Raw genomic sequence first — 16,980 nt, forward strand, 5'->3', positions numbered from 1 at the left:
TAAACTTAAAGCTGAGTGTGTTTATTTTTAATTTGCTTACAGCTGCTTTTTTCTCTGTATTGCAATTTTTGGCATGTCTTTAGAAGCTCTGAACAGAAACGAAAGGTGAGCGAAAGAAAACGACAACCTGTTTTCAATTCGCACAACAAAATATAATGTCAGGAATTTAGAAATGAAGCTTAATTTGCCCAAACCAAATACCAACTACAAGTTTTAGCAATGGAAAAGCTTACCCAACCTTTACGTACCATCGAATCAGTTAGATCTTTAAAAAAAACGAATGAATCGATTTTATGAAAATGAGGTTTACGCTCCCACACGGTAACCTTGTAAAAGAGTATTTTTATTACTATAGTAGGTACTGAATTTTACTGTACTGTAGCTATTGTATTCTCACTGAAGAAACCTCAGACTCGAAGCAGAGTAGAGAGCCAACAAACAAAACCCACATGTGATGCCGAGTCTAGGAATCGAACCCGGCCCGCATTGGTGGGAGGCAAGTGCTCACACCACTGCCCCTCCGCTCAAGTGAACTCAGCTGAATTTTCTGGGTTCACGCAAAGGTTGAATAAAATAATCAGAAGCCCGACTGTAAAAGTTTCTGCTTAGAGATTTTGTTCATTAGAATACCAAACCAGTATGGAAGTTAATAAGGGAGGCTAAACGTAAAAAAAAAAAAGGTTTTACATGCACATTTTTGTGCCTTCTTTGTCTTTATTTCTTTCTTTTTAATATTGACTCATTATACTATCAATCCATTGCTTCAAATAACGCACTCTGGCATAGACTCCATATTTCCCAGGGGCAGCGCATCCATGTCCCCAGGAGACCACGCCCTCAAGGTAGAATCTTCCCCCAGTTTCACAGACCATGGGACCCCCGGAATCTCCCTGGCAGGAATCCTTTCCACCTTCTTTTAAGCCTGCGCAGATCATGGAGTCGTGGATAGAGGATCCATAGGAGCCTTTGCAAGTGGATTGGGACACAACTGGAACCAAGACTTGCATAAGAACCTTCGGTGAAGAGCCACCTGAAGATAATCTCCCAAATCCTGTACAAAATACAAGGGAATAAAAGAAGCAATGCATATGTGAGGCTCCGACAGGGAGTTTAAACAAAGACAACGGCGACGTCAACGAAAAGGTCACTCCAAAATTCAACTTAGCGCTATCGCAAGTACTTCACATTATTCCGTCTTGTTCACCTTGAACAGTGCGAGCGAACTATCTTGTAACTGGATAGGTACAAACGGTTTAATTGAAAGTAAAAATAGAAAATGAATGGCTCATTCTTGATCAAGTCAAAACCTAAAATTTGATTATTTCACGTTGTTGTTCCGTGGAGTACTGCAAATAAATGCAATGAGATGAGTGCTACACGTGCAGCAAATGCAGCACGATTATGTTCCCTTTTTTGACCAATAATATTCTTGCTTTGTGGCTCTGTCGTTGCCGTAGTCGATGTCTTTGCTTAAGCCCCGTGCAAGCGCCGCCGCCGTCTTAGCGGAACTCCACGTGCCGAAGGCGCAAGCGCGGAGCACCATGGTTAGGAAAATATGGTAACCCATCTTTGCTAGAAATTTTGGTTTTAGCTAGGACGTCATTATGCAACCGTCCGTCCGTACGTCCGTACGTCCGTACGTCCTCCCTCCATGTACGCCAATGTGACCAGTATCACGTGACCATATAGTGGGCTCAAGTTAGGAGTACTTGGGTCCAACATGGCGGCCATATACTCCTGCTAGTTTACAGCATATATCTTTGATATTGGGCTCCCATGTTATGATGGTAAATTGACACAAATGAAAACAAAGTATCCACTGATGTTAAGTAATAAGCAGTAGTGAGCCGACTTCGTTACTTCCTATTGTTAACTATCCGTACTGTGAAGAATCTTAAAGACTCAACCAGCGACTATGACTTCAGATTCACTAATAAGAGTGGCTCCCATATACCATCATTTTCTAATGCTTGGTGCTCTTTTTATTGTTGAAAAACTCCAAACAAATCGTTTGTTGCACATATACAGAAACTGGCACTTTTAAATGTTATTTTCAATGCCTTCCTCCTTGCTTAAATGAAAATCCCGAATAGCCACCGTGGCAATAAACCAGAGCCGCTTTTCGTCACTGACAATGCAGGGCTGAATGCAATGAACTTTATTTAAGTGTCAAGTTCTTTAGCGCTGGAGCACTAACTGGGGACGTTGCACATATAAATAAATTCAAATAGAATCAGATGTTGGTTTTTGAGGAGAGGGGAAAACCGGATTACACCGGGAAAAAGGAGCAGAGTACTGAGAGAACCAACAAACTCAATATGACGCCAAATTTGGGGAGCAAACTCGCGTTACACCACTGCGCTAACACTGGCAGTGCTCAAAACAGCTAACCAACATTACCCCTCCATTACCCCTCCCCTACTTGAAAATCTCCTCGTTCTGAAGATGGAAAATTACTCTGTACTTCAAGTTCTTAGTTAAGTAACTAATACTCGGTAAAATAGAACCGTCGACATTCTACACAGGATAGATATTTGGCAAACTATTTTCGCTTTGTCAAATAAATATCGCTTCGTCTGATATCTTGATCATCCGAAGAACCTTTCGGTCCACTGATATTTTTTAATTTGAGTCAATTCTAATCTTATTTTTGCCGATTTTACCTGTTACCCAGCACATCTTTCCATCTGCTAAGCTTCCACTTGGCTGGGGCAAACAAGCTAAGTTGACAGCTTTGTTCAGTTGAGCGGAACTCGACAGTTTCAATAGGGAGATGTCGTTCGCCATTCCGTAAGGCCTTTGGTAGCTATGGTGATTGATTATTCTTTCCACTTCGAAGTCTTGCTCAGTTCCTACACTGCTCGTCCGGTAGTGTGCTCCTAGTCTGCGAATTTGGACACGTACATTTTAATTTTCAGTTTGAGTGGCGAGAGTGATTTCACGATTGTTTTGATTTTTTTAATGACTGCCTTAATTTAATGAACTATGCCCCAAAATATTAGGTTTTATTTTCAAATGAGGAAACTTAAAACACGACGTGGACCAGGGGCCGGTTACTCGAAGCCTGATTAGCGCTAACCGTTGGTTAAGAGGTATCAAATCTTATAGGTCTACATGGTATTTAATGGTGGTTACCGCTAACCATGCTTTGAGAAAACCGGGTCAGTAGGATAACGGTAGAAAACAATAGGAAAAAAATGAGCGAAAGCAATGGCTCTATCTGCACGAAGTTAGGCTTGTCTTTCATATACCGGATTCGGAATAATTAACGTCCATAAAACAAAAGAACAAAGTGAACATAACAATACCTAATCAACAAGGCTTAATCAGAATAACAATGGTTCTTTTGTCCTCCGCCATTTTGGTCCGGTATATGAAAGGCTTCCCCCAAGTAGCCTGTTCCAGGCCCCCAGGTAGTAGGGAAAGAGGAAAAAAATGCGTGCGACAAATGAGTGGGGGCTTGGGCCCCGCCTTGCCTCGACCCAAGCCCCCTCTCGCTTTTCCAACGCAGTTGTTTTCGTTTCCCGACTACTGCATCTGGCAGCCTGGAACAGGCTATCCCCGAAATCATACCAGCTGTATTTCTCGTGGTCGGCGGGCCCAAACATCTTCTCCGGGAATCAAACACTTTTCCAGTGGAAGATATTTCTTTTTATCTTTCAATGTATCTTTTATGGTTGTAAGGTGAACGACGGAAGAAAGCATTGATCTTTTTTAATACATCTTTATGGCCGTGTTTCATCACAACGGCCGTTGTCTCGCTTATCATTCCTGAAAGTGGTTTGTTTTGCAGACTTCGTGAAGCGACTTTAAAATGATACAGGGTTTCATGGGTAAGATTAAATGAGGAGAGGGCACGTACCAATGCAAAAATATAAATAATAAAAATAGCACGCCTTTTGTATTTCCGATTTGAATAACCGAAAGCGATTCCTCATTGGCCGAAAGTAATTGCCAACTAGCTTAAGCTGATTTGGTGGGTTAAATTTAATGGGAATTCTATTCAAATTTACGGACTCGCTTAACTTTAATAAGCGAGTTGGGAAAGGAACTGTTTTCACAGAATTTTCGGTTGGCACTCGCTAAGCGACCCGAAAAACCGCTCATGAAAACACGGCCTATGTCGATCTTTGAAAATTTATATGAAAGAGATTATTTGAGAAAAGTGCCGTACATTAAAGAAATATTGGGTCTTCTAGTTATTTTTCCTTTAGAAGCGTGTCCCTTATCACTTAGTGATTAAAAAATGAAAGCTTAAAACAGTACCACAATTGTCTTCTTTTCGGGTTAAGATTTCAAAAATCTTAAACTGATCATCTCCTTCATTTTTATAGAAGTGAGCGTCGTTGGGTCATGAAATTTTCGGTTTCGTTTAGATAAGTATGGACTAAGGAATGGTCTGCCTGCCACAATCAGAAACATTGAATCACTGTCAGTGAAGACATTTTTATTTAACAATTTAGGTTCTTTCTTTTAGCTCACATTGTAGATATTAGCTTATTTTAGTGTACAATATTTTTATAATTCTATTATTTCTGTAATACTTATGTTAGAGCACTGAGACCGGCCGTGTTTAAGCGCCCCTAGAATGTATATTATTATTATTATTATTATTAAAAGAAAGTCGACTGACAATGATCTTTTGTCACCTACCCATTTTTTTTTAGAATGGCAAAACTTCAAACTGTGGGGATAAACAAATTTTTGAGTCTCTGAAGGTTCTAGTGCCATACGAATGTGTTATCACTCACCTTACTCGAATACTTCTGGTTGATTTACTTTTAGTGCAATGCGCTGCAGTGACCACCCATCGTGGATGAACCAACGTACCACCACAGAACGGGAAACCAGAAGATGATCTGATCTGTGCTTGCCAAGGCCATGCTCCTTGGGGCGCCTCGGTACCGCCGACAATGCGCGCGCTCGGTTTGTAGCCACATTCCTCGGACCCGCTGCTGCTGCTTCCACTACATGCTTTACAACAATTAGCCGTCATGTATTTTTCATAATTTCCTTTGCAGTAACCTTTCCCAGCCCAATAGGAACATTCTTTTCTTTTGTCCATACAACCTGCAAATCCGAAGAAGTCATGTCAATGGTTTAGTACTTCGAGGATTTACTTCCACTTTGTCCTATATAACCTTTATTTTTCCTGGTTCTTGATGCAGCAGAAGGAAAAGGTAACTGATCAGTAACAACCGGGGATTAAAGATTTACGATGGCGCCATCGACGAGAACGTCACCTCACCTCAAAGTTTTCGTGATTATTAATTCCACCACCTTCGCGTCGTACGATGTGGACGAAGAATCGTAAATATATGTTGGCACGAGCAGTTTCAGAGTAACTACAGAGAACAAAAGATTCGTATTTGTAGGTTTGTCTAGTCGTACGGTCAAAACCTCAAATTTGGTGATTTCATGTCATTGTTATGCAGAGTACAGCAAAAATGAGCTAAATAGCGTGCCGCACTTGCAGCACGATTAACTCTTTTAACCCGGCAATCATATTTACTGTTTTGGTGGCGTCATACGGAAATGAATTTGGAACTTGCGATACACAAGACGAACGAGTAAATCCGCTGAGAAGATGGCGTATTGCTAACCTACACTAGTACTAAGAAAAAATGTAAATTTAACGATACAAATTATATCCTTCTTCGATAAATATGTACTAACCATTTGCGAAACTTATCAAGGCACCAAAGCCCAAAAGGCAGAAAACCCGGGCAGCAGACTTCATGCTGATGCTAAAACGGTATCGGTTTTAGAGACTGTTTAAAACTTTCAGAACTTGTCCCATATATATATTCTGCGTATCGAAGCCTTTAACAGGCGCTCAAAGACGCCTGTACAAGTACAGAAGGCATCACTGTTGTTAGAAAGATTGCCTATGTGATGAAAATTTGTTTTGGGAAATTGCTGGTTGGAATCTGGTCAAACATTTAGCCGGAATCCAACATGAAATATGTTAAATTTCAGTCTTTGTTTTCAATGAGGTTTTTGATTGCATTACGAAGGCTACAATTTTAAAGGTATTGATCAAACACAGCTGAAATCTTTATGTTTTTTGTTGCTATTCAGATGCACATAGATTTTTTCTTTTCGTATATATTTGATTTCCAAACAATGGCATTTCATAATCATTCAACACAAACATGCATTTATGGGGTGACTTTGAAATGAAATTAAATCCGGAGAACAATGAGGGCTGGGGCCCGTTTAAACGTTCTCAGTCGCATTTGCTTCAACATGCATTCAACACGTGCACTTTGTTGAACCAAATGTGCGGTTCGTTTGAACAGGTCGTCCAGCATTGTTGAAAGCATAAAGTTGAAAATGTGAAAAGCTTGTTGAATGCATGTTGAATGAAGTTTAAATCGGTTTAAACCTTCGTTCAACATCGATTCAACTGTATGTTGAATGGTATTGAAGCTGTTTGAACACTCTGTTCAACAACTGTAGAACACACACATGCTCACATCAGGCCGCAAAAGGCAATATGGCGCAGTTTACCAGGACGAGAGAGCTGCGGATATGAAATAACTGCGATGATATCATAACTTCGGATATGAAATTAACTGCGAGTATCATACATTCACTTGATTTCAGATTCCCAGTTAACGTTACATATATAATCTATTTCATATATCAATCCATTCGTTGATTTAATCATCACGGGAACATTAGAACCCACAAATGAGCAGCTCCCAACGTCATTGGCCTCATATCTCAGTTGTTTATAGCGCGTCGCACCGGTATCCGTGAGGTCGCGGGTTCAAACCACGTTGAAGTCTTGAATTTTTCAGGCTTCCCTGCTAAAATTGCGTTCATAACTGCATGGATCATAGCTTCACTTGATGTCATATCTGCAGTTCAATATATTATTCATTTCACATACCATTCTATTCGTTGACTATAATGAAGTAACATCTTGACCTCCTTAACCGTCAATATCTTACAGATTTTTTAGAGACGATATTACTCATGCAAATATGAAGCTTTCTCCTATAATGCCGGCTAGGAGCTGAGTTGATAAGGTCTCTTGTTGCTTGTGATCCAGATGGGCTCCTGGTTGAATACAATTTGGCTTTTGCCTTCGCGATTGCAAAGCTCAGTATTTGTGAAATAAAAACAAAAAAATAAAAGCGAAACAAAGGGTTTTTCTCGTCATTTATTGTGCCGTTTCGTCATGCCCAACTATACCCCCAAGAGCGTCTGTTTTTCAAGATCGCTTGAGGGAGCTTATACTGGGAGTAGCTCATCGTGAAGAAAACAAACAAACAAACAAAACAAAGATGGGCTGGGTTTTTATCGATGGAGGAATATATACGTATATTTAAATGAATTCAAACTAACCAAACTATGGCAAACTTTTAGATAACATCAATCGGTCTAGTCTACACAATCGTAGAATACATGACATGTTAAGTCTCGTCTATCGGTCTTTTCGGACCTTTTGATCGTCTGGCCCCCAGCTATATTATTAACGAGAAAACGCTGAACGAGTTCCCACGCAATGAAACGCGGAAATGGGGACATATGATTGGCTATCAGTTAACAAAGAGTACTTACTAAGATCTACTCTCTTCGGAAAGTTTTAAATCGAGCACAAATATCACTGCATTGGTAAGCATCACCGATAGGAAACCCCAGTATTTCGAGATGCGCAAAACGTATGCACAATAACAATAGCAGGCACCGTCCTTAAATAGACCATTTTACAGTTGTACATTTTTTGAGCGTATGTGTTTTAATGAGTGCTGGTGTGGAAGGTGGTTTTTTCAACGTAACTCTTAGAATTCGTACATGATAGAGTAAGGTAGTAGAATTTTAAGTCTTACTTTCCAAATTAAAGATAGAACCGCAAGTCATTAGGATACGGTGTTGGTGCTGGTGACTTTGTTAAGCTGAAAGCAGCTAAAAATGCTGCTATAATCGTCACTTTGTTCTTAGATAGGAAGTAATGATTTTGCAAATATCATTGCTTCTGTGTGAATTAAGGATGTAGTTTTTGGGAAAGAATTTGCCCAGCATTTTTGTTTCCGTGTTAGCAGCCACCGTTTCTCGTTGCAGTATCATAGGAGTTGTCGTTCTTTAATAAACAGTAACTGTTTTCAAGTTAAGCTATGATCCTCACAGTTATGACCGCAATTTTTGCAATTGCGTAAAGAAGCCTGAAAATTTCAGGACTTTAACGGGGTTTGAACCCGTGACCTCGCGATACCGGTGCGATGCTCTAACCCACTGAGCTATGAAGCCACTGACGTTGGGAGCTGGTCATTTGTGGGTTCCATTATGTTCCGGTGAGGAATAAATCAATGATGAAATGATATATGAAATCAGGGGCACCCAACGAGAATATAGCTCAAAACCACTTAAACATAGCATTGTTAAACGTATTTTAGTATATTTAAACGGTAGATATAGGCATATTTTTGCAATTGCGTAAAGAAGCCTGAAAAATTGCGTTCATAACTGCGAGGATCATAGCTCAGGATAGCTCCACTTGATTTCATATCCGCAGTTGATATATGATCCATTTCATATATCATTTCATCAGTAACTGGATGGTAACACTTTGCGTTGGGAATTGAAGAATTCGAAACAGTCATGGGGTTTGCGTGTAAATGTGTTTATTTCAAAAGTTATTACACAATGGGAAGAAGAAGCATAAAAATCCTATTTGCCAGCAAATATTTCCTTTATGCCGTCTTTTCCCGTATAATGTTTTAGCACAAAACCCAATAATGCTGCCTTGCCTGAGCTTAGTACTGCGCAAAAATGGAACCAATCAACATTGGAGTAAATGGCTACGGGAAAAGTCCGATAGCCCCATTTGTTAAAAAGGATACTGTTCGATAAAATCCTAGATAAAAAGTTTGGCCCAGTAAAGGTGAGGGCACTGAAAACGCCAAAGCATGTGACACCATTTTTGGGATGCTTTTAGGAAGCTTGCGGAGATTTTCGCTACACTTGGATGTTTTGAGGAAGCGTACGGCAATTTCGCTACGTTTAAGAACGAAGTATTCAACAATTCGGAGCGATATTACAGTCAATCATTATCCCTGTTTCTGAACAGCATGTTGTCTGGGTATTAATTTCGCTACGAACGAACGAACCATTCACCATTTTTTGATGCTTTTAGGAAGCTTGCTGCGATTTTTGCTACGCTTTAAGAACGAAGCATTCAACATTTCGAAGCGCTATTACAGTCAGTCATTATTGCTGTTTCTGAATAACATGGTATAAGGATATTAAGGACACATTCGCAACATTTGTGAATGCTATTCTGGTCGATTTTTATAGTTTTCTATGCGTATATCGATATTTTAGTCACTGTATGTTTTGAGGAAGTGTACGGCGATTTCGCGACGCTTTAAGAACGAAGCATTCAACATTTCGGAGCGCTATTACAGTCAATCATTATTGCTGTTTCTGAACAACATGGTATAAGGAGATTAAGGACACATTCGCAACATTTGTGAATGCTATTCTGGTCGATTTTTATAGTTTTCTATGCGTATATCCATATTTTAGTCGCTACTCTTTGAGAACAAAGCATACAACATTTTTGAGCAGCAAAGCCTCCTTTGTTCATCGAAGTTTTTCGTTCTCTCAGCACCTGACACTTCCATGCATACGCTTTAAGAACGAGGCATTCAACATTTCGGAGTGCTATTACAGTCAGTCATTATTTCTGTTTCTGAACAGCATGTTGTCAGGGTATCACGGACACATATTCCCAACATTTTGTGAATGCTGTTCTGGTCGATGTTTATAATTTTCTACGCGTATATCGATATTTTAGTCGCTACTCTTTGAGAACGAAGCATACAACATTTTTGAGCAGCACAGCCTCCTTTGTTCATCGAAGTTTTTCGTTCTCTCAGCACCTGACACTTCCATGCATACGCTTTAAGAACGAGGCATTCAACATTTCGGAGCGCTATTACAGTCAGTCATTATTTCTGTTTCTGAACAGCATGTTGTCAGGGTATCAAGGACACATTCGAAACATTTGTGCTTGCTGTTGTCGTCGATGTTTATAATTTTCTGTGCGTATATCGATATTTTAGTCACTATATGTTTTGAGAAAGTGTACGGCCATTTCGCGACGGTTTAAGAACGAAGCATTCAACATTTCGGAGCGCTATTACAGTCAGTCATTGTTACTGTTTCTGAACAGCATGTTGTCAGGGTATAACGGACACACATTCCCAACATTTTGTGAATGCTGTTCTGGTCGATGTTTATAATTTTCTACGCGTATATCGATATTTTAGTCGCTACTCTTTGAGAACGAAGCATACAACATTTTTGAGCAGCACAGCCTCCTTTGTTCATCGAAGTTTTTCTTTCTCTCACCACCTGACATTTCCAAAAGTCGGGTCGACTTTTCAACTGACGGGTAGTCACGACCTGATCGGATCGTCACGATCCGTCGAGATATTTGAATCTACCTCAGGCAGTTCGACTTCCGGCAGTAAATCTTACTTCCTTTTTAAACTTCACGACCCGACATCCGGTGAGTCGGGCCGTCAACAGCAATTGACGACCCGACTCAGTTCATGTATATTGGACATGTGTGGATTAACTAGCATTACCGCGCACCGGTGGCTCAGTTGGTTGAGCACCGGGCTGCCATGCGGGAGGTCGTGAGTTCGACTCCGGCCGGACCAACACTCACGGCCTTAAACTGAGGAGATAGTGCTGCCTTTGTAATTACATCTGCAAATGGTTAGACTTTCAAGTCTTCTCGGATAAGGACTATAAACCGGCCCCGTCTCACAAAGATCTTCCATGTGTATTAGTTCCCTGTAGGACGTTAAAGAACCTACACGCTATTCGAGAAGAGTAGGGGATGAAGTTTCCGGTGTTGTCTCGATTTCAAACAATCACTTAAAACTGTCTTCTCGTGACAGAGGTGAGAGATGATTTCATGCAGACTGGAACGCTTAAATTGCTCTGTTGTAAACACGGTGGTTCACAGCACCAGTGAAGTCGTCTCTCTGGCCATTCTGTGGACGAATTCCAGGACCTACCGATACAATTTGAGCAAGTTTTGAAAGCTAAAATCTTCAATCGATGCTGTATTTTGCCGGTAGGACTGGGTGATTCCACACTCATAAGAAAATCTACCAAATGAGAATCGGGGGTCTTCCCTTGTCATGGCCGGGGACATTGTGTTGTGTTCTTGGGCACTTTACTCTCACGGTGCCTCTCTCGACCCAGGTGTATAAATGGTACCGGCGAATTTAATGCCGGGGGTAACCCTGCGATGGACTGGCATCCCATCCAGGGGGGAGATGCCAGGAGTATCTAGGGGGGATACTCCTAGTCGCTCCTAGTCGCTTCATGCTACAGAAACCGGAGATAAGCGCCGGCCTGATGGGCCTTCTAGGTTCGTAAGCAGACTTTACCCACCAGTACGTAGTTGTGGAAACCAACATTGGAGGAAGGGGGAAACGGGGATGGGTGTTCCAACAAATGTGACGAGTATTGTAGCTATAGGGCTAGTTTGATTTGGAAAACGTTGTTGGAAAGGAAATAAATTGAATATACCGAACGCAGCTTTATGTCTGTTTAAGATTTTTCGGGATTTGCCATCACGTAGAACATGAGCTTTGAGTACGAAATTAAATGTGTCACTCTGAATCCCCAACACAGAACCCATCGCTTTGGTTGCTCCACTGTATGTTATAAATTCGGATTTTCATCGAATTCTGTAAAACGTAATGCTGTTTCCAGCCTCTCTCTCCCAGAAATCTTCTCCATCGACGCCACCACGGCTGTTTTTGTTTGTTGTTGAAGAAACTTGCATTGTCAAAAAGAGAGGTCAAATGTATTACTCAAAGGGGTCTGGTGAATTGCTTTTAGCCAATTAAATCACCGCCTCATAATTTATATTGTCCATTTGCTGGACCGTATAACTAAATTCTACCGAGATTATAACTCGGATACCTTTCAGGTATTCCGAGTAATAACCAAAACTTAGTCCTAACCTGACCCAAATTTTTCTTTAAGTTCAATTTAGGCTTCAAAAAAAAAAGCTTCTTCACTTCATCTGAGTGTATATTCAACCGAGGTAAACTGAGGATCAGCAATTTAACCTAGGTAAAAACGGATTCAACCTGAGACATGTTTTGCCAAAGTAAAAAGCAGATGCACTGACCTAACAGCGTCCCAATTAACAACGTACCCAATTGACTAGCCGTGATTTGATCATGTTCGCGGCCAGCAGTGCGTTGAAGAACACAACGAATGACGTGAAAAGAAGCCATTTACTTCCGCTTTTATTTCCATTTAGGTTTCTTACGGACACCCCTGTTAATCGTGATTTTTACCACAACGCCACCGCGGCCTTTACTTCGCCAAAGTGAAAATCTCAATCACCGTTGGTTTAAAAAGTCGACTGCTGGCTTATGTTTTAAACCAAATTTGTAGCAAAGCTTTGTTAAATGAACACGTTCAGTTTTTAGCAGGGAAAAACTGATTTGTGGCTGACCGCCTTTTAGGTTGTGGGCTTGACCTTTATGTCGGTATATACGAGGCCAGGCAATGGCTTTTGTGTCAAATGATTGCAAGATTGCCATGTATACTCCGTTAAAATTGGAATAGCCGCATTGACGAAACCACCAACAGGACTTCTTCTTGGCCGCGCAGTTGTAACTTGTGTATAATCCGTTGTATCTGTCTTTTGTTGAAAACCCCCAGTTGTTAGTACTTAGAAATCCGTGTCCCACGTTTCCTGAATACGAGGAAAATGGTGCGTGAACTTTATACTGCGTTGCCTCGTTGCCGATGGAGAATTCTCCATATTTCGCAAATTTTTGGACGCCCTGCGCTGTCGTCATACCCACTCGTAGAGAGTTGGATCTGGCCGCCGTCAACCTGTGGATTTTGTCGTTCCCTAACGAAAACTCTCCCGTCAGTTCACCAAAGCCGGCTTTGTACTCGTCCCATCCCCTATTGAAATCTACATATTCATCCTTCCTTCTTTGAAAAACGGTCCAACCTCCACCATCGGTGTCCATGTCACAGTAAACATGGAATGATCCTTTACGGTCGGGGTTAATAGAGTGTACTCCGCTAGTCGTTCGACCTGATTGCAACAACGAAAAACAGTCGACAAAATCTGCAAGAGAATTATGCGCTTAAGGCGCTAGGGTGGTTAAGATTAAAGTTGTTGACGTTTCGTTTGTTTGTTTGCTTGTTTTTTGTGTGTGGCAGCATAGGAGATGTTTTTTTCAGGACAACATAGGCCCTAGTCATGAAAAGGGGCTTTTCTTATCTTCCTTTCTCTCTTGCTCTGTTCTAACGCGCAAAAAGTAGATGACAATCGTAGTTACTAAAACAATGAATGAGCTGCAATGATCTACAGTGATCTACAATGAGACCTACAATACCCAGCAATGACCTATAATGACCTATAATGACCTATAATGACCTATAATGACCTATAATGAGCTACAATGGCCTACAATGGCCTACAGTGTTCTACAATGATCTACAATGACCTACGATGACCTACTGAATGAGATACATTATAAGCTAAAATTAGCTAATGACCTGTAATGAGCTAAAAGAAAGGATAATTTTCAGCTCTGAGGGCACTGTTGCCTGTTTGCAGTACAACGGTTGAAAACATTCCACTCTGCGCTCTGAACCAATCAAAACCTCACGTTTTTCCATGGGCAGCCCAAGCTCCCGTCACTAGACAGCCGTTGACAATTTCAACGCGTTATGACGCTTTGTATGGGAAATAAAACACCGTCGATTATGAAGCCTAAAAAATGCTCAATTTAACGTTTCATTCAATTAAAGGAATGAAAATGACTACACTCTCACTAGTGACGCGAACTTGGGCTGGTTTTTCGAGGATTACCCTTAGATTGAATAAAAGCATTAGAATAAATAAGTTACTTTAGAAGTCTTGAAGTTTAAATGTTTATTTTATTACGCAACGTTTTGTACTTTTCCCAATCGCGTGAATGATTCGATGCAATTCCTTCCCTTTTGGCAGCATCAGCGGTCCCGCATGCATTTCTAAGATTGGGAAATGATCGAGGGACTGCTTTATTGGTTCTAGCACGTATAGATCAGAGTGGTGCATGAATATTAACAATATTCAAAAATTACGTTTTCCAATCAGTCCACAAACCATTTCGATCTTCAGAACCATTACAGAACCAATCTTGTTGAGCGGTATCGTTACGAAAACTCTCTCGATTCAAATTTAGGAAATTTCTATATGAAATGGTTGAATGCCCTGTTGAAAAAGACGCGAGAGATAATTTCCTATAAACGTAAATAAGGCTATGATCGCTGATACCAATATGAGAGACTCCGGAACAGGCAACCCTGTCAACATAATTTGTATAAATTAAATCAATTAATGTTGACCTGGATTCAGTTATACGAATAGGTTCAGTTTTTACGCAAAAACATGCTGTTCCTTTAATAAGCTATGCGCTATCATTCTCAAGGGCAAACAATTTCCTACCAGATGCTTTCCCTTTCACAGCTCTTTCTGTGGCAGACGATCAAGCGTTACTGTGAAATAAGAAACGAATGCCCTGAACATCCAAGGCAGAAGTGCATTCCTTGCGCTTGATAGCCATCAAGACGTAGATCCAAACTCGTGTTACGTTAATATTTTTTTAACCAAAGTAACTGTGAGCACGCGCCGGGGGGACTCACACGGCCTCCGTCGAAAAACATCGTCCAATTCTTCTTTAATACAAGATACAAGTCGACTGAATCGACAACTCGAACATGCGTCTAAGTCCCGCAAATGAGAAGCACTTCTCCATTCGACAACGGGTCGTATCAATTGGGCACGATTCGTACGAATCGAACGCATCGACAACACGGAGAAGGGTTTCTTGGCCTACAGCGTCTTAAAAACATTTTAAGTCCCCCTGATGTGATGCATTTCTCCATTCGACAACGGGTCGTGTCACATGGGCACGAATCGTTCGAATCAAACGAATCGACAACTCGGAGAAGGGATTCTTGAGCTACAGTGTGTTACAACTATTCAAGTCCACCTAATGAGATGCAATTCTCCATTCGACAACAGGTCGTATCACATGGGCACGATTCGTACCAATCGAACGAATCGACAACTCGTGTTAGACATATTCTAAGTTCCCCTAATGAGATGCATTTCTCCATTCGACAACGGGTCGTATCACATGGGCACGATTCGTTCGAATCGAACGAATCGACAACTCGGAGAAGGGTTCTTGGCCTACATCGTGTTAGAAATATTCTAAGTCCCCCTAATGAGATTCAATTCTCCATTCGACAACGGGTCGTATCACATGGGCACGATTCGTACGAATCGAACGAATCGACAACTTGCAGAAGGGTTTCTTGGCCTACATCGTGTTAGAAATATTCTAAGTCCTCCTAATGAGATTCAATTCTCCATTCGACAACGGGCCGTATCACATGGGCACGATTCGTACGAATCGAACGAATCGACAACTTGCAGAAGGGTTTCTTGGCCTATATCGTGTTAGAAATATTCTAAGTCCCCCTAATGAGATTCAATTCTCCATTCGACAACGGGTCGTATCACATGGGCACGATTCGTACGAATCGAACGAATCGACAACTTGCAGAAGGGTTTCTTGGCCTACATCGTGTTAGAAATATTCTAAGTCCCCCTAATGAGATTCAATTCTCCATTCGACAACGGGTCGTACCACATGGGCACGATTTGTACGAATCGACAGCAACTGCACAGCCTTTTTACGACTCGTATCTATTCAGGTGTATTGGACAACCCTCCAATGCACCCTGAACCAAACAAAACACTGCGTAAAGAATAACTCAGTTATAATCTTCTTCATTTTTTCCTGCTCTAATTAAGACTTTATTGTTGCCAAGGAAAGCCTTGATATTTATACATTTTCAATTTAGCTTTAAGACAAAGGAAAACGGTCGAAGGGTCTTTTTGCAGTTTATTTTTGCCTCCAAGGCCACGTGCGTAAATTGCTGCCGTCATTTGGGATGTCATGCAATGGATTAAAAGCATTGCGTGACAACGCACAGTGGCTGTCTTCCGCTCACCAAAGTTTTCACCCTGATCCTCTTTTGTCTTTCTCTTTGATCGTAAGTCATTTAAGTAGCTCATGGTATGTCATTGTAGATCATTGTAGAGCTCTCATTGTAGGTCATTGAAGCTCATTGTAGCTCATAGTAGGTCACTGTAGGTCATTGTAGACCATTGTAGGTCATTGTAGGTCATTGTAGGTCATTGTAGGTCATTGAGATTTATTCCCTGTAATCGCGTTCAACGGGAAAGCCAGGTTAGCCGGATCAGCTATTTGAATTCTAACCACTTTACTCCATTTTAGCTCACGGAATACTCTTTTTTTATGTTTAAATGAAGAATGTTCACTGGATGTATAAAATAGCAAACTTTAAGGCTCCTTTAAATCGTATAATGGTGAATTTTAATAAGATTTAGCGAGAAAAACGTCTCTCTACTTGTTGTTGTTGTTATCTTTTTTCACAAGTATTATAAATTTAGCCCAAACCGGGCTGGCTCATCTCATGTATTTAATGATCTGCAAGGGGCTTGTGACACGGTACGGTCGTAATGGCCGGGAAAGTTGAATCTAATTCTTCTTTCCCGACCATTACAACCGTGTCGCAGACCGATCGCAGACCGTTGCAGATCATATGGAAACCAGGCTTAAATACCAGGCTGAAACTAATCCTGGCAAACCCGATCAGCCCAGCTGACAGGGCTGGCCCAGCTCATGTAACCGGCCCCTAAAATCATTCACAGGTATGGGGTGTAGAGATACAGAAAGAAAACAGCAATCTACCGTTTCCACGGCTCTCATCATTCTCCCTTGGTTGCTTGCTTGTTGTATCCAAGAGACCTAAAATAGAGAATTGAAAAGGAATATTTGAGAACTGTACAAAGAGGTTGTTAAAGCTGGTTAGTCGGCTCATAGTTAA

General features: G+C 41.0%; 1 protein-coding gene across 1 annotated transcript in view; it reads right to left on the minus strand.

Moving 5' to 3' along the window:
* LOC138015623 (transmembrane protease serine 9-like) overlaps nucleotides 1-16,980 on the minus strand; it is a 36,277-nt gene continuing 19,297 nt past the window's right edge. The window contains exons 6-11 of the mRNA XM_068862712.1: nucleotides 16,845-16,901; nucleotides 12,506-13,102; nucleotides 5,677-5,766; nucleotides 4,752-5,070; nucleotides 2,664-2,884; nucleotides 1-1,051 (exon numbers count right to left, since the gene is read on the minus strand). Of these exons, the coding sequence (XP_068718813.1) occupies nucleotides 729-1,051; nucleotides 2,664-2,884; nucleotides 4,752-5,070; nucleotides 5,677-5,766; nucleotides 12,506-13,102; nucleotides 16,845-16,901 (1,607 nt within the window). The 3' untranslated portion in view covers nucleotides 1-728. The remainder of the gene's footprint in view (nucleotides 1,052-2,663; nucleotides 2,885-4,751; nucleotides 5,071-5,676; nucleotides 5,767-12,505; nucleotides 13,103-16,844; nucleotides 16,902-16,980) is intronic.

Source organism: Montipora capricornis, chromosome 1, assembly GCF_036669925.1.
Source record: "Montipora capricornis isolate CH-2021 chromosome 1, ASM3666992v2, whole genome shotgun sequence".
In the NCBI taxonomy this organism is placed as follows: Eukaryota; Metazoa; Cnidaria; class Anthozoa; order Scleractinia; family Acroporidae; genus Montipora; species Montipora capricornis.